General features: G+C 37.9%; 2 protein-coding genes across 15 annotated transcripts in view; one reads left to right on the plus strand and one right to left on the minus strand.

The window, feature by feature from the left end:
• YARS2 (tyrosyl-tRNA synthetase 2) overlaps positions 1-17,984 on the plus strand; it is a 32,902-nt gene that overhangs the window by 11,440 nt on the left and 3,478 nt on the right. For 2 of the 7 annotated variants that reach the window (XR_008538477.2, XR_008538478.2), the window contains exon 6: positions 844-968. The exons of 2 other annotated variants lie outside the window; for them this stretch is intronic. The gene's annotated coding sequence lies outside the window, so the exon portion shown is untranslated. Of the gene's footprint in view, positions 1-843; positions 969-15,007; positions 15,066-17,984 lie in introns of all 7 variants that reach the window. 3 more of the 7 variants (XR_008538482.2, XR_010148052.1, XR_010148051.1) reach the window with 2 other exon arrangements.
• The window catches only part of DNM1L (dynamin 1 like), a 66,340-nt gene continuing 49,451 nt past the window's right edge, over positions 1,096-17,984 (minus strand). For 2 of the 8 annotated variants that reach the window (XM_016923667.3, XM_016923664.3), the window contains 11 exons: positions 15,563-15,683; positions 15,186-15,341; positions 14,747-14,836; positions 12,881-12,973; positions 9,525-9,581; positions 8,738-8,815; positions 8,384-8,416; positions 6,437-6,613; positions 6,159-6,268; positions 3,912-4,071; positions 1,096-3,287 (listed from right to left, as the gene is read on the minus strand). In XM_016923667.3, the coding sequence (XP_016779156.1) occupies positions 3,231-3,287; positions 3,912-4,071; positions 6,159-6,268; positions 6,437-6,613; positions 8,384-8,416; positions 8,738-8,815; positions 9,525-9,581; positions 12,881-12,973; positions 14,747-14,836; positions 15,186-15,341; positions 15,563-15,683 (1,132 nt within the window). In that variant the 3' untranslated portion in view covers positions 1,096-3,230. The remainder of the gene's footprint in view (positions 3,288-3,911; positions 4,072-6,158; positions 6,269-6,436; positions 6,614-8,383; positions 8,417-8,737; positions 8,816-9,524; positions 9,582-12,880; positions 12,974-14,746; positions 14,837-15,185; positions 15,342-15,562; positions 15,684-17,984) is intronic. The other 6 variants (XM_016923671.3, XM_016923669.4, XM_016923668.3 and 3 more) reach the window with 3 other exon arrangements.

The following is a 17,984-nucleotide window of genomic DNA, read 5'->3' on the forward strand; positions in this document are numbered from 1 at the left end:
ATCACTTGAACCCAGGAGATGGAGGTTGCAGTGAGCTGAGATCACGCCACTGCACTCCAGCCTGGGAGACAGCATGAGTAGTGAGTGAAACTCTGTCTCAAAAAAAAAAAAAAAAAAAAAGGAATTGTAGCTGCTTTTCTATCAGGTATGGAGCACCGATGTCACTAATGTTATATAGTTGTTTATAAAATCATCAGGGCCTCTAGTGTCCACATTAGAAATGGGAAAACTAGTATTAGAAACTTTGAATAGAAATTTGATTTTTTTGTAGTTCAGAGAGCAAATGTAGTTCTTAAAAAGGAGAAAAAGTTAGATGAGGCCATGGTTGCTTTGAGAAATTACAATAAGTAGTTGTTTCTTTACAAATAATAGTACAAAAATCAGTACGTGACTTTTCAGAAAGTTTCTAATTCAGTTTTCTGGTTCCTTGCCTGTGTTCCAGTATAATTCTGTTCACATTAAGCCTTGTTGTCAGTGGATTCCTAAGGTAGCAATGTTTTATAAATTTAGAAACTTAAATTGGTTTTAAGTTTCAGCTTTTCCCCCCAAGCAGATTGCAACTTGAGGTAAATTAAAAAGTTAACCCCCCAAAAATAAAGCCAATTATACCAAATATGCAATCATATGAGAATATCAAAAAGTATCCAGGTAAGGAAAGTTTTCAGGTCAAACTTAAAGGATTTGGAATCAAGACTGAGTTCAGCTCTGCAAACATGAGGCAAATTAATTCTCCACAACTATTTCCATATCTGAAAAATCAAGGCAATGGCATCCCTGTTGCCTTGAGGATCAAGTGAATCACATACGAAATGATTAATCAGATTTCTTTTGAAAACCTTACAGGCAGCAGAGCATGGCTTTAGTGTTCAAATTCTAGCCATTTACTACCTGGATTACTTGGAGCAAGTCACTGTCTTCATACGCAAAAATGGAGATGTTATAATACCTTGGTGAACTGTCAGAATCTGGTAGGAAAAAAGTCGTAAAATTTTTCGTACTCTATACGGTTATGTTCCAAAGTAGATTAGGTATTAAAAAGCTCCTTTTGTCTCCCTTTCTCTGGGAGAAAAGTTAAGAATTCATTTTTTGACAAACTTTAGTGTCATTTCATACCAGCAATTTTATTTACACAATAAGGACATACAGGTATCATCAGAGATCATCTCTACATTTCAGATCTTGACTCAGTTTAAGGGCCAACAAAGGAAGGCTTTTCTCTTTCCGTTGTTTCTTGCCTCTGTTTTTTGTTGTACAAAGTGTGTAGTACTAGCAAGTGCATTACCATAGCATGTCTTTAATTTTCAATTTGAAATCTGATGTGCTGGAGAAAAGTGCATCGTAAGTTTTTGTTTTTGTTTTTTTTCCCCTTACAAATTCAAAGGACTAGAATAATGGTAGTCATCTGGAAAAAGTAAATCATGGATGGCTATAATTTTGAAACTGATGCTTAATGATGGCAGTGATTTTTAAGTGTGGTAACAAACGTTTTGGGAGCATGTATCCTCTGTCAAGATGGTACTAGTAACAGATTCAAAGTAGTACCATATTGTATCAGAATGATGTGGGGGTTTTTATGTTTGACATCAGTTGGTGAGCCTGTTGTTCCTTAGTAAATTGATGCCGTAAGCTAAAGTTAACATATTCATATTTTCCCTGCCAATAGTCCTTCATAAATACCTGGTCATAAACTGAAAAAAAAGTAATATCTGCAATATAAATGTGTTGTCTATTAGAGACGGGGCTAGATGTCTTAAGGATTTCTAAGTACATCTTAAAATTTATAATATAGTAGTTCATACCAAGAATCATCTGGGGAATTTTAACAAAATATGTATATGTTCTAAACCTCATCACTACCCCATAAATGCAGCTTAGGTCTGTAAGTCTGAAGGAGTATGTGTATCTATCTGGGTGTTGTTTTATTTTTTTTTGAGACGGAGTTTCGCTCTTGTTGCCAAGGCTGGAGTGCAATGGCACAATCTTAGCTCACCACAACCTCCACCTCCCAGGGTCAAGCAATTCTCCTGCCTCACCCTCCCGAGTAGCTGGGATTACAGGCATGCACCACCACGCCCGGCCAATTTTGTATTTTTAGTAGAGACGGGGTTTCTCCATGTTGGTCAAGCTGGTCTCCAACTCCCGACCTCAGGTGATCCACCTGCCTCGGCCTCCCAAAGTGCTGGGATTACAGGCGTGAGCCACCATGCCCAGTCTTGGGTGTTTTTCTTTTTCTTTCAGCTCCTCCAGTACTTTCATACTATTCTAATATATTTTGTTGGTATGAAGCTATGAAGCAAAAGTAGCTATTACCAATGCATACATACAGTACACTGGTTTTAAGTTCCACCTCAAAGTGAATCTTAGAGCCTGGTGTAAGTGCTCCACTTTAGAGATGTACCTTAATTACTACTGTATTTGCAAATTAAGGGAAATTTAGGTCATCATTTGATTTTCTGAAATCTAAAAGGAACTGACCATCATTACCAAGTCTTTCTAGATAATCAAGGGTAGAGGGCTGTTTTTAATGTAGGAATTAATGTAGGCATTCCTGCTTTCAGGTTTAAGTAAGTATGAATCAAAGCATATTTTAATTTGCTAGTGCAAATGGACCCAGAATTGGAAGGGCTATGTAACTACACAGTATGCACACCACAGCCATGTCAGTGGCACAGATCCTCTTGTGCATTCAGCTTTCTTAAAAACACATCAAAGGCTGCAAAGAAGCTCAGAAAAAACTAAATTGAAGGACAGGTGGAATACAATGACTCTATGTGAGGAACTTGCCAACTCACATCTTTCAAAGCCAGATCAGCTTATATAGTACATGCATTATAGTCATATGAAATGTTGTCTTGGTGCTTTCTTCTTGGAGGACTATGGCAGCAGCTTTAAGACTACTAACAAAGATTATTACACAGGTCATCTTATCCACAGGCAAACTGCTTTGCACAACTAGAACATTAACAGTTCAAGTTCAGATGAAACTGTCACAAGACAGACTTGATGTATTTTATATATACTGGGAAACTTTAGAAACAGCCATTTATTATTTGGATTAAATGTGTGATGTGTTCTGCAATTTGGAATACACTTTTCAGTTTATAGCCAGTCTCCACATGAGCAGATTCATACCATTGCAATACACAGGAGTTCATAAATAAGATTCTACTCAGGTAGGCAGTAACTAGCAAGTTTTGAGTCAACAAAGTCTCAGTATTACATAGTTCTCTTCACCAAAGATGAGTCTCCCGGATTTCAGCAATAATTTGACTGGCTCCTTGTAATGCCTGCATTAAAGGAAAAAAAATTTTTAATGCTTATTATAAAGAAGTTATGAAATTAATCTGAATTACGCAGGGTAATTTTTCCAATGTATATGTGGTAGGTTTATAACTAACCAGTTTATACTAACCAATATCTTTACTAACCAATATCTTCTCTGGAATTAGAATCTAATCAAGTACCAGCCAGGCGCAGTGGCTCATGCCTGTAATCCCAGCACTTTGGGAGGTCGAGGCGGGCGGATCATGAGGTCAGGAGTTAGAGACTATCCTGGCTAACATGGTGAAACCCCGTCTCTACTAAAAATACAAAAAATTAGCTGGGTGTGGTGGTGGGCGCCTGTAGTCCCAGCTACTCGGGAGGCTGAGGCAGGAGAATGGCGTGAACCTGGGAGGCGGCGCTTGCAGTGAGCCGAGATTGCGCCACTGCACTCCAGCCTAGGCGACAGAGCCAGACTCCCACTCAAAAAAAAGAAAAAAAAAAAAGATTCTTATCAAGTACCAACAGGAAACAAGCCTAGCTAGAATATAAAGACTATACATATCCAAGAATCAAACTGCATTTAAAACTATTTCTATGTTTCTATCTATCTACTACCCAAGTATAAAAATTCAAAAGGTCCGCAATACCTTTAGCATATCAGCTGCTTCTTTCCTGCGCTGTGCCATGTCCTCAGATTCTGTCAGAAGATCATCCAATAAGGATGATTTATACAGCTGGCCTACTAGCTCACTCTGAAGAGTGTCTTTCACATGATTAACCAAAAAATGCATTACTGCCTTTGGCACACTGCAAAACAAAACCAAATTATGGAATTTTAGCCAAAATTCTACTTTTAACAATTTGGGCTTAGATGCTAACCTCATGAAATAAAGTTAAGTAAGAACACTACTACTTTGGATATTTCATTAATGGCATAATCGCCCTTTAGATTTTTGCTTAACTGTAATTAAACATTAAGAAAAGCAGTTCTCGGCCAGGCGCAGTGGCTCATGCCTGTAATCCCAGCACTCTGGGAGGCTGACGTGGGTGGACTGCTTGAGGCCAGGAGTTTGACAGCAGCCTGGCCAACATGGTGAAACACCGTCTGCACTAAAAATAAAAAATTAGCTGAGTGTGGTGGCACATGCCTGTGATCCCAGCTACTCAGGAGGCTGAGATACGAGAATCACTTGAACCCAGGAGGTGGAGATTGCAGTGAGCCAAGAACGCGCCACTGCACTCCAGCCTGGGCAACAGAGTGAGACTCTGTCTCAAAAAAAAAAACAAAAACAAAAACAAAAGCAACAGTTCTTGATACTTTACCTTCTTTTCATCATCTTTATTTCAAAACTCTTCAATAAGCATTTATTCATAATAGCCAACAAGTGAGAAAAACCCAAACATCAGCTGATGAATGCTTAAACACAGTATATCTACATAATCTAGTATTATTCACACATAAAAGATATGTCACTTAATGACACGGATATGCTTTGAGAAATGCATTATTATGTGATTTCATTATATGAACAGCACAGAGTGTACTTACACAAACGTAGATGGTATAGCCTATGACACGCCTAAGCTATATGGGATAGCCTATTGCTCCAGGCTACAAACATGTACAGCATGTTACTGTACTGAATAGGGAACTGTAACACAGTAGTAAGTATTTGTGTATCTAAACATAGGAAATGTACAGCAAAAACATGGTATCATAATCTAATGGGAACACATTCAAATACGTGGTCTGTTGACTAAAATGTTATGTGGTGCGTGACTATACTGATTCATACTACAGTATGGATGAGGCTTAAAAACATTAAGTGAGCCGGGTGCAGTGGCTCACGCCTATAATCCCAGCACTTTGGGAGGCCAAGACAGGTGGATCACCTGACGTCAGGAGTTCGAGACCAGCCTGGCCAACATGGTGAAACCCGTCTCTACTAAAAATACAAAAATTAGCTGGGCATGGTGGTGCACACCTGTTATCCCAGCTACTTAGGAAGCTGAGGCAGGAGAATCGCTTGAACCCAGAAGGCAGAGGTTGAAGTGAGCCAAGACTGCGCCACTGCACCCCAGCCTGGGCGACAAAGCAAGACTCCATCTCAAAAACACCTTCTGCAGAGGATGGGGGCAAGGAAGGAGACAAATGGAATTTTTTTCTTCAGGCCCACAGTGTAAAACACTAGGAACTGTTATTTCTACTACAAGCTACAGGTTTAAAAAGTCTACAAGCAAAAAAGATAAATGGTTCTACAGACAAAAATCATTTATTTCAATATGAAGTATTAGACTGTTTATTACTCTGTGCAGTAAAATTCATCTTAGCTGCTGACAGATTACCAAAAACTGGATACAGAATATTTTCTAATAGATCACTTCACACAACTAAATGTATATTCTCCCTATTACTGCATGAAATGACATACCAGGCAACATGAAGGAGAAGATGCAGTAGGGACTGGACACATGAAAAAACATTCTGAATGAGAAAAAATACACATATTTCCTAGTAAAAGACATTCGTTTTGATACTTTGGAAAACCAAGTTAAATTAAAAAGGCAAGTCAGTGTTACTAGCCAAAATAATTAATGAAACTACTAAATTAAAATTTAGGAAAAAATGTTCTTAAATGACTCAACATGTGGCAGCCAGATAGAACAAAAGAATCTCTCATTTTTAATAGCTTTTTCTAGCTGATACATGAGGTCCTAGTCATTCTATGTTAACAAAATAGGTCTTGCTACAAGTTACCCAAGGACTATCAGAAAATCCACTTGATGATTTAGAATAAAAACCTAAAATTGTAAAAATACATGTATTTTTCAAAACAGATCACAGAATCATCCAGAAGTATTAAAGTCCGTCACTTATATTAAGTAATACTAACCTGTCTTGAATATTCTTTCTGACAATGAGAAAATATGATTTAATGAGTCGTTCAATAACCTCACAATCTCGCTGTTCCCGAGCAGATAGTTTTCGTGCAACAGGAACTGGCTAAATAGGGATGAGGGGGAAAAGATATTACTTTTGTGACACTAAAATGGCAGCTTTAACATCTGAAAGTTACGTAAGTTTTTGAGACTTTTAGTTCTTTCTGTCTAATCGTTTTCCTACTAACTTGGTCACCTACCTTATTACCTAAACCAAATTGTCATGGCTTACCACATCTAGCAGATTCACGGCATGACCTTTTTGTGGACTGGCTGGCATAATTGGAATGGGTTTTGATTTTTCTTCTGCTAATAACTCTTCAGCTTTTGAAGTTTTCAGCATTCCTCTCCAGTTGCCTGTGGTTGGTTCTTGAACACCATCTCCAACCCCACCACCTCCAGATGCAACCTGAAAAAACATGTTCCAAAACATACCAACCACATCATATCTGACCTTAACTAAAACAAAGTTCATTTTATTTGACAGTAGTCAATATACATCCAGTACCCATCTGAAGTTTATTCAGACAGATAATGAGGTCAGAAGGAGACACTAGGTAGCATGTATAACTGGAACCCTGACCTATCTAAATAATAAAGAAGTTCTGCTCTAAGTTGTTTGCAAGGCATCAACCAACTTATGTTCTATTTAATTCCTTTTTTCTTTATCATTCGCTAACTTTTCAAAATCGTTCCTCTTCTCCCACCCTTCAAACACTAAATTGTAGAAAAAGTATATGCTGCCCTTAAAAACAAAACTACTCGTTAAAAGCACAAAGAACTGCTATTCAGTTTAATTTCTTAAGTAATCATAAACACTGTTAAACTCTAAAAGTTCCATGAACTTACGTCTCTGAACTTAAGAGTTTATATGTTTCTCAATTTACATTTCTAATAGTCAACAAAAATGCCATAAGGTGTAAGTAAGAACTCTTTAACAAAAAGCAAGACTACATTTGCTATTCTTAGGCTGACAGTCACTATGAGTTGTTTCAAATGCGGAATGTGACAAACAACAGAAGTCCCCTCAACCTCTGTACTCTTAAGGATTTGCTGAAAGAAATCTAGTGCTACCATTAATCACAAGTGCTTTTGTACCTTGTTTTCTAGAAAATTTATTAGTCTTGACTTCTAAAAGTCAAAAATGACTTTATAATGGAAAAACATAATTCATCAACATTTAAGAGGGGTTTTTTTTAGGTATTCTTTAAGATCTTACAATCTAAAAATGGATTATATAAGTTTAATAGAGGATTATGGCAGTTAGAAAAATGGTAGTTTGAGGTATCATTCTGAATCAAAATATTTGCTAAAATCTGTCTTTAGTATGTCAGTTAAGGTGAACTACATTTAAATATAAGTAGTATATTTATGTTACACATTAACTTAAAAATGAGTAATTAGATTTTTAAATGTTTGTTAACTGTACATGAATGACATACCAAATGAAATCTTAAGGAGAGAGAGCACATTCAGTGTGACGTCATGAATGAAATAAAACTTGTGCAGTGATTTAGATGGTTTGATTAATATCTGAGCACAGTGGGCTGAGAGAAGATAAGACATTTATAAACCTTTATTTGAAGTTCAGAACTTTAAATCTGGATAATTAAGGAAAGAAGCTAAATGGCAGAAAATCTTGAAATAGCGATGAGTCTGAATAATTTATACATTATTTAATTTTCCTCTAAAATGGTTATCAAGAATTGAAAACAGTCTCAAACTCTCACAGTCCCCGTTTGTTTTTTTAATTTGCTTAAGCTTCTGAAGCATATGTGAAGCTATATATAGGGTAACAAGTGCAAACTAACTGGAAGCATAAGAAAGAAGCATTAGATCTATTAGTACTGAACAGATCTCAAGATCTTTAAAGAGGAAAGGAAATGTCCAAAAATACAATTCCATCTCTGAAATCTAGGAAATCTCTGAATTTCCTACCAAAATACTAAATTTAAAACTATTCTTGAAGGTAACAAAACGGTGAGAAAGCCTACTATTGTTACTAATTAAAACAACGTTTAATGCCATCTTCCACAGGTTAGATAAGAGGAACATTAAGAACATAACACAGACAAGAGATAGATACCACTACACAAACAGGTTCTTTAATGGTGGTATAGACAGTGTTTCAGTGAGAACCAAAGGTACCAACATTTCCATTCTGAAGCAAGAGACTCACATTTTTAGTTTCTCTTCTGCTGTCCTGAATTAACTGTTAAAAGATATGTTAAAACATGCAATTTAACAAGCAAAATTTAAATACCAATGGGTTGAAATTCAAAAAGTGCAGGATAATTTCCTCTTTAAATTACTTTTTCTGTGTGCATCTTCTATATTGCAAGCAAAAGCATGTCAACAATATAAACTATGCATTGCATTGTTATATAATTTTAAAATATATATTAGACTAAAGTGATCTGACCTTAGCACAGTATCCCATATTAATATTCTTCTATTCAGTGTATTGTTTCCAGAAGATTATGTTGTACCAGAGAACTAGGCATGCAGGCTTAGATTAAGAATCAGAACAGACCTTGCCATCAGCCTCAGCAGAAGCAGCGGGGGAGGGCTCCTGGGAGGCAGGTGCCAAAGCACTTGGAACTTTAGAAGACTAAAGGCAAAAAATCCAGGGGGGAAAAAAAAATCAAGGATGCAAAAATGCATTCAGGAACATTCTATAAATGAATTTTTCCCTTCTGTAATAAAATCGTAAAATAACATGAAAAATGAAAATAATCATGGGAGATAAAATTGTTTATTCTGCCTTATTTCCTTCACCATTGTCACCTTTGTTAAAAGTTTCCTTCAGATGAATACATAAGAAAAATCCAAATCCAAAAGCTTCATTTTTATTTTTGGTATTTGATAAGATTCTTTTCTGGCAAAGAATTCAAGGTAAAAGATTTTTATACACACTTTAGTATTACAACTATTTTAAGTATTACTAGTAATTAAAACCTCTGTTCTGTGCATACTGTTTTTTCCAAGAAACCCTCTTATTATAATAAAATCTTTAGTCATTTCAGCTATGTGCAAAGTTGATAAAGTCACTGATTGAATTTTTTTAAAAAGCTTGATGCTTAAATGCTTAAATAAATGCTTAAATCTACTTTTAAGCATTTATGTCAGTGAATTCAAAATACTATTATCTTTAAATCACTCAAAACCCATTTTAAACTTGTATGCCTTTACTCAATTAGTTCCAATGGAGTGTTAAAGGGAGGAAAAGAAGAAAAAATTACTCCTAGGACTGAATAATATTCTGAGCTCATCAATCTATCTTTAGGTATTGGGAATATGCATTAAAAACTTTTTTTTACCTTGTCTCGTGATACAGCTGAAGGTAATTCTCTGGCTAGCCTGTTTCTCCTCTGTTCCTAAGAAACACAAGCAAAACAAAAGTGATTATCCAAGTATTGAGATATATGCCTACTAAAAAATGTTCATGTTAATTGAAAAGTGTGGAGTAACTTACAGATACATCCTCTCACTGTTGGGACTCATGCCATAATTACCATATTTTAAAATAAATAAGAAATCATTTAACCCAAAGCTTCTTAATCTTTTTTTTTTCTGCCCACACACCTGAAGGATACAATACACTGTCAGTAACAGTGGCTCCCTGTACTGGGGATTCTCAAATGAGGGGCAACAGACTGCCATCTTCTCCCCCTTTCCCACTAAGAAACAGTGATGTAAACTGTCCTCACATAAATGTGGAACGTGGTAAGCCTTCAACATAACCATGTGGAATTTGAAGTCCAGAGATCACAGAAAACTCCGCAAAGCCTTTAAAAGTCACTCTAACCTGAACACCTTTGTGTTAAATTCAAACAACTCCCCTCATAAAACCGTACCTTGAAGAAGTACCTGTGGTTGAGGTTATCCTATAAAAATGTTCCATTTCTTCCTCCAGGAAATAGTGTTGACAACTGCTAGTCCTTTCTGTAACCTGGCTAATTTAACACACTGATCAATTGCCTACTGTTCTAATTTGCTAATATTATCAAAGTAACTTGTACAAAGCTAAAGAAACTGACAAATTCAAATTAGAATGTCCCGAGCATCTGCTATATCCAAGCACCAAGATAGGTAAAAGATTATGAAACTATTGGCCGGGCACAGTGCCTCATGCTTGTAATCCCAGCATTTTGGGAGGCCAAGGTGGGCAGATCACTTGAGGGCAGTTCAAGACCAGCCTGGCCAAAATGGTGAAACCCTGTCTCTACTAAAAATATAAAAATTAGCCAGGCATGGTGGCGCACACCTGTAATCCCAGCTACTCAGGAGGCTGCGGCAGGAGAACTGCTTGAACCCAGGAGGCAGAGGTTGCAGTGAGCAGAGCTCATGCCACTGCACTCCAGCCTGGGCGACAGAGTGAGACTCTGTCTTAAAAAAAAAAAAAAAAAAAAAAAAGATTATGAAGATATAGAAATCTGTAGATGTTAATTAATGATGGATCTCTCACAGGCAGCATCAGATAAAGTAGAAACTATTTAGGTTAAAGTCACAATTGCTCCTAAGTAGGAAGTATTTCATGAACACAGTCCAACTTGCAAAAAAATATAAGTTAAAGCCTCACAATGATTTTGTTTTTGTTTTTTATTGAAATGGAGTCTCGCTCTGTCGCCCAGGCTGGAGTGCAGTGGTGTGATCTTGGCTCACTGCAACCTCCGCCTCCTGGATTCAATGGATTCTCCCTGCTGCAGCCTCCCTACTAGCTGGGATTACAGGCATCCACCACCCCCGGCTAATTTTTCTATTTTTAGTAGAGACAGTTTTGCCACGTTGGCCAGGCTAGACTTGAACTCCTGACCTCAGGTGATCAGCCTGCCTCGGCCTACCAAAGTGCTGGGATTACAGGCATGAGCCACCACACCCAGCCCACAATGATGTTTCATGTGTAATAATTGTTTTTGACAGAAATTTGACCCAATTTTATTTTTTCATGGGCGGGTATTCAGTAATAAAAAATAACAGATAATAAAAGTATAGATATTAACAATCTTCAAAATAAAAAATTAGCATGATAAAATGTACGTTTTGAACAGGGATACAAAGCAAAAGGCCACGGTATCTAGAATTCTCACCCTAGTCTGTTACTAACCAGTTATGATCTGAGCTGCTCCTGGACCCCAGCAGATGTGGAGTACCTGCTTTGCTAACTGGACAGCTTACCAACTATTTTGAAGCCCTAGTGTCCTAATCTGTTAATGACATGATCTGCCCTCAGGGTATGGTAAAGATTAAATGAAAATATCCACATAAAGTTCTCTGGCACAGTCATTAAAACCAGAAACCTATTCATTTGTAGAAAAATACTAATCTGAAATCATATCACATATGACCTTGTCAGTGTAACAAAACTACCGCAAACACAAGTTTTTCATGATGTTAGTTTCAATGTAAAAAAAAACTAAATCCTTTAAGTGTCTACATGCTAATTTTTAACATAACTGTGATCTGGCCTACTTTCTGAGTGTTTTGAAGTGCCTACTCATGTATGCATTTTGGAATTTTTTCTGATAACAGGAATCACCCCCAGCTATGTAACCAAAAATTAGTTCCCTATACCTGTGTTAAGAAGGTGCTTGCTTCCTATGATAGTGCCCTGCAAAATAAGCACCAAAGGAATAACTGCTATCTGTAAGCCTCAAGCTCCCCAGTTTTTTTTTTAAGATGGAGTTTCGCCCTTGTTGCCCAGGCTGGAGTGCAATGGCGCGATCTCAGCTCACTGCAACCACCTCCTGGGTTCAAGTTGATTCTCCTGCCTCAGCCTCCCTAGTAGCTCAGATTACAGGCACCTGCCACCAAGCCCGGCTAATTTTTTGTATTTTTAGTAGAGACGGGGTTTCACCATGTTGGCCAGGCTGGTCTCAAACTCCTGATGTCAGGTGATCCACCTGCCTTGACCTCCCAAATTGCTGGGATTACAGGCATGAGCCACCACGTCTGGCCACCCCATCTGTTTTAACCAGAGTTGAAGTCAATAACACAGGATCCCTTCCAGCTTATGAATTGCATGTTTACAATTTTCTCACCATGGATATGCAGAAGAGGAAATTTGGTATAGCAGGGGACTCAGGTCTTACTGAATTAGGGAGTAGCAGAAAAATGTACTATTTTTGGAGAAAAGCGGCAGAGGAAAAAAATGGCTTCTGGATAAATTGCTCTGTCCACCAGCCTTGGCTCCATCTGAGATCTTATTCGATTTGTTACATTAAAATCAAAAGGAAAGAAAAGATCCATGAAATGCAGCCATCCCAGTAGTGGTGAAAAAAAGCACTCTGCTTTTCCAAATTTATGCTAAGTTGGTTAATTCTTGAGTGTTTCCTTCACAGCTTTCAAAGCCAAATGAAAAGAATTTTAAATACTTTGTTGTACACACTTCCCCTGTATAAACTATAAGTTACCAAAATAGAGCCAGTCACACCAAATCAATGAATTTTCAGATTCTTTCTGAATTTCAATTTCATAAGCAGAAAGTAATAATGCCTGCAGGTGGTTTTGAGAATTAAGAAAACAATGTAATCCCCTCAGCATATTTCCTGACATGCAGCAGGCACTAATGTGGCACATGTCTATTTTATAGTTACTCCATGCTAAATAAGTTTGATATAACTGAGTTACAACAGATTTTTCTACCTGTGAAAAAGCATTTAAGAATTATATTTACCTCTATATTATTGTTCATTAGCCCACAAGCATCAGCAAAGTCTGGATGTTTTGTGTTGATATAAGCCAGTTCAATTGCCACTAAGTTATGGACCTAGAAAAAAAGTAAGTTAGGCGATATACAAAAATACATCAACCATATTTTACTTTGAGAAATTTATATATAAAACTTATGAAACAGACAATACCGAAAAAGTACAGGAAACTTATGCCTAAATTACTTGATAATTATATTCCAACTGATAAATCTTATGCCAAACAATAATTTACTATAGCTTTAAAATTATTTACATTTCAGCATCTAAAACTGCATTTCTAAGAGGGAAAAATAACATTAAAGTAACTACAAGTATTTTACTCTTAGGGAAAAATAGTCATCTACCTGATGCAAATCTAAATTCCAACACTTTATGCAACTTTGCTATTAAAACTTCAGGTCATCCACTATTCCCTGTCACTTTTTTAGTTCATTTTCAACAATAAGAAAATAAGTTCATAACAAGGCATAAGTTAAAGATGTTAACTTATTTGGGTAAAGGATACATCTAAAGACCTGAGGTAGTGACTGATTAGCCTTAACTATAAAGCACCTAGTTAAAATATTATATGTAGTTCAAAATCCTAAGAGGAAAATAAAAAAGAAAAGTTAAAATTAATTTATCCAGCCCTCTACAGAATTGCTAAGTCTTTTTGTTTGTTTGTTTGTTTGAGACGGAGTTTCGCTCTCGTTGCCCAGGCTGGAGTGCAATGGCGCGATCTCGGCTCACCGCAGCCTCCACCTCCCAGGTTCAAGTGATTCTCCTGCCTGCCTCAGCCTCCCCAGTAGCTGGGATTACAGGCATGCACCACCACGCCCGGCTAATTTTGTATTTTTAGTAGAGAGGGGGTTTCTCCATGTTGGTCGGGCTGGTCTCAAACTTCCGACCTCAAGTGATCCACCCGCCTCGACTTCCCAAAGTGTTGGGATTACAGGTGTGAGCCACCACACCACTGAGTCTTACAGAGAGAATAAACTTGAGCCCTTTATTATGTGCTGTCCTAACAAATCTCAGGTATCAGAACAGCACTTATCAGTCCAGAACTGGGTAAAAAGGGTCTATTAAAATGAAGGTCCAATGATTCTGGGCTAAATTCAGTCTTAGACATCAGAATCTGAGGGCTATCCTCGCTAAAGAAACAACCAAGCAGCAGCACTTACATTCCAAGGATGGTTTTGTACTCTTAGTAAACCTCCACGGGGCTCACCATCCTGAGCCAAGGACCCAAATGCACTTTTAGTGATCAGAAAGAAAACAAAAAACAAAAAACCCAGCCAACAATTAGAGGCATGAGGGCAATTTTAAATGCTTATCCCATATTTCTGCCAATTTCAGCATTTTTATTTGTGTGGATAGCAGCAACCCACAGAATAGTAGCAAGCAACTACGATATTATAGTTATTAGGTCATAACATGCAAACTGCAGAAGTGGCCAGATTACTCCAATGTACCTCAAAGTAACAGTGTGCTATAAATGCTCAGTTTACTGAGGCTAAAGATGGAACTAATTTTCTCTTAAGATCAGTGGTACTAAATAATACAGCAAAGCTATTCACACCCCTCAATCATAAATCTATTTTCAAGAAAACCCATGCCTGCAGGCTAACAATGATTAAAAAATATGAAGAAAAAATGTACTTTATACCAGAATTATTAAAAATTTTCCTTTAAAATGAGACTGAAACTCAACTTGTTTTTCCTCCCAATACACTGGAAAACATTATGCCTAAACTCTAAAGTAACCATATAATGCTTATTAAAAAGCAGCCAAGCAAAAATTTAAACTTTTACTAATAGTAATTACAATGATCTATGCTATAGTAGCTCACCATTTCATTTGTAACAGGCAACCTTTTACGAAGAAGACAAGTCACCACTTCAACTATGGCATCATGAAGTTTAGGAAATCGTAACAATTCCTACAAATGGTAGATGAAAGAAAAACGTGTTTGTTTTTTGTTTTTTGTTTTTTTTTTAAGTCATAGTCTCACTAAGCCATCCTCCCACCTTAGCCTCCCAAGTAGCTGAGACTACATGTAGAAGCCACCATGCCAGGCTAACAGTCATTTTCTTTTACTTAATGATCACAGAAATACTGAATTCAATTTGGAGACTACATTTAAGAATCCTATTTCAAATCACTTTCAGGTAAGGGAACTACAGATTTTACCTTGTATCCCATCTTATACATTTCCTTCCACCCAGTGAAACCACCACTTCATGTCCTTTTCTAGTTCATGTGAAACCTGTTACATTTCTCTCCGTTACCTGTGTACTGTAATTGCTACAGTGCTGAATGATCCTTTGCATTTCCTCATGAACCAGTTCCACACAGCGGAGGCTGGGCTCTTCTAGACGTTTGATTTGCCGCTTCACCAGTAACTCAAAGGAAACCTCAGGCACAAATAAAGCAGGACGAGGACCCTGAGAAAATAAAACTTAGAACTCTTATTATATATGTAATTTCAGTTCTTCCCAAGGGTTAAGAAAGTCACATTTTTTGGTACTTTTCATGAAAAATGCTTTTTAATTTCAAATATGAGAGCAAAATAAACTATAATTAAATTTAAAAAGACACAGTATATGGGTAAGAAAAACTTTAACCTCATTTTTTTTTTACAGTCTAAAAAGCTAAACATACTCACAGTAGCATTTCTAATGGCAGTCAAAATGTCAATAGTGTTAAGGCCACCAAGTGGATCAACAGATTCTAAGGTTCGCCCAAAAGTCTCATGGAAAATATAACAAATTCTAGCACCACCGCATCTGAAAGGCAATGAAGTATATGGTTTCTGGCATTGCGAAAAGGGAAAGAAGATACAAGTTAGAAGTCTTTCTAGAAGCTTTAAGCTCATCTTATTTTCTGAGAAAGCCTCAGATAAACAATTTCATTCATTCCCATTACCATGTGTTCTAACTCAACTCATTATGAACTACTTTCTCTAATTTTTTTAAATGGGAAAAGGAATCATTAAATTATATATATATGTAAATATAATAAAGTTCTGACATAAAACAACAGTTAACTAAGAATTGCTAAGCACCTTTTCTCTGCCCTAGTTTTCCTTGAGGACAGGAAACAGTGCCTTATATTTATTTCCATTGATTCACAATCTGAAGTAGAGGTTGGCAAACTTTTTCCATAAAGGGTCACATAGTTAGTATTTTAGGCTTTTCAGGCCATACAGTCTCTGCTGCAACTACTCAACTCTACCATTAAGCACATAAGCAGCCATAGACAATATGTAAATAAATAAGTATAGCTTGTTAGCCAGGCTTGTCTCAAACTCCTGACCTCAAGTGATCCGCCCGCCTTGACCTCCCAAAGTGCTGGGATCACAGGCATGAGCCACCCGTGCCCAGCCCTACTCTTGCTTTAGACAAATTAAATCTCTCTTTTTTTGTTGTTTTGTTTCTTTTTGAGACGGAGTCTCGCTCTGTCGCCCAGGCTGGAGTGCAGTGGTGCACTCTTGGCTTACTGCAACCTCCGCCTCCTGGGTTCAAGCGATTCTCCTGCCTCAGCCTCCCAAGTAGCTGGGACTACAGGCATGTGCCACCATGCCCACCTAATTTTTGTATTTTTAGTAGAGACGGGGTTTCACCACGTTGACCAGGATGGTCTTGATCTCTTGACCTCGTGATCTGCCCACCTCAGCCTCCCAAAGTGCTGAGATTACAGGCATGAGCCACCACGCCCAGCCTTAGACAAATTAAATCTCTTGATATAGTTACTGAGCACCTTTTGTTTCCTATCTTGTTTAATAACTAGAAACCCTGGTATTTTTTTTTAAATTCAAGTCCATCTGAATTCTACAAATACCTTTATAATGCCTCCCCAAATCATCCCTTCCTCTCTATTTTTACAATCACTATTGAGTACTTTTTTATACTAGCTCAGGCAAAAAGTACTAGTCTAATATTATGCTAACAGAAGTAAGCCAAGCACAAAAGGACAAATACTGAATGATTCAATTTATATGAAATATCTACAATAGGCAAATTCAGAGACAGAAAGTAAATTCAGCCAGGCACAGTGGCTCACACCTGTAATCCCAACACTTTGGGAGGCTGAGGTGGGCAGATCACCTGAGGTCAGGAGTTCAAGACTAGCCTGGCCAACATGGTGAAACCCAGTCTCTACTAAAAATGCAAAAAAATACAAAAATTAGCCAGGTGTGGTGGTGGGCACCTGTAGTCCCAGCTACTCAGGAGGCTGAGGCAGGATGATTGCTTGAACCTGGGAGGCAGAGACTGGCCCAAACTGTGCCACTGCATTCCAGCCTCGGCAATAAAGTGAAGCTCTGTCTCAAATTAATAAAGTAATTAATTAATTAAATTAGAGGTTACCAGGGCTGGAGGGAGGAGAGGGGAATGAGTAATTGCTTAATAGATAAGAATTTCGGCTGGGCGCGGTGGCTCATGCCTGTAATCCCAGCACTTTGGGAGGCCGAGGCAGGCGGATCACAAGGTCGGGAGTTTGAGACCAGCCTGGCCAGCATGGTGAAACTCCATCTCTACTAAAAATACAAAAAATTAGCCGGGCATAGTAGTGCGTGCCTGTAATCCCAGCTACTCGGGAGGCTGAAGCAGGAGAATCACTTGAACCCAGGAGGTGGAGTTTGCAGTGAGCCGAGATCACGCCACTACACTCCAGTTTGGGCAATAGAGTGAGACTGTCTCAAAAAAAAGGGGGACTGGGCGCGGTGGCTCACGCCTGTAATCCCAGCACTTTGGGAAGCCAGGGCAGGTGGATCACGTGTTCATGAGATCGAGATCATCCTGGCTAACACAGTGAAACCTCATCTCTAATAAAAATAAAAAATAAAAAATAATTAGCCGGGCGTGGTGGCACACGCCTGTAGTCCCAGCTACTCGGGAGGCTGAGGCAGGAGAATCACTTGAACTTGGGAGGCAGAGGTTGCAGTGAGCCGAGATCGCGCAACTGCACTCCAGCCTGGGCGACAGAGCAAGACAGAAAAAACTTCGTATCTACAGTCTTGTTCCTAGACACCCTTCCTGCCTTATCTCCTATTAAGTCCCATCGCTATACTTGCTGTTCTCCAAAAA

Source organism: Pan troglodytes, chromosome 10, assembly GCF_028858775.2.
Source record: "Pan troglodytes isolate AG18354 chromosome 10, NHGRI_mPanTro3-v2.0_pri, whole genome shotgun sequence".
Taxonomy (NCBI): domain Eukaryota; kingdom Metazoa; phylum Chordata; class Mammalia; order Primates; family Hominidae; genus Pan; species Pan troglodytes.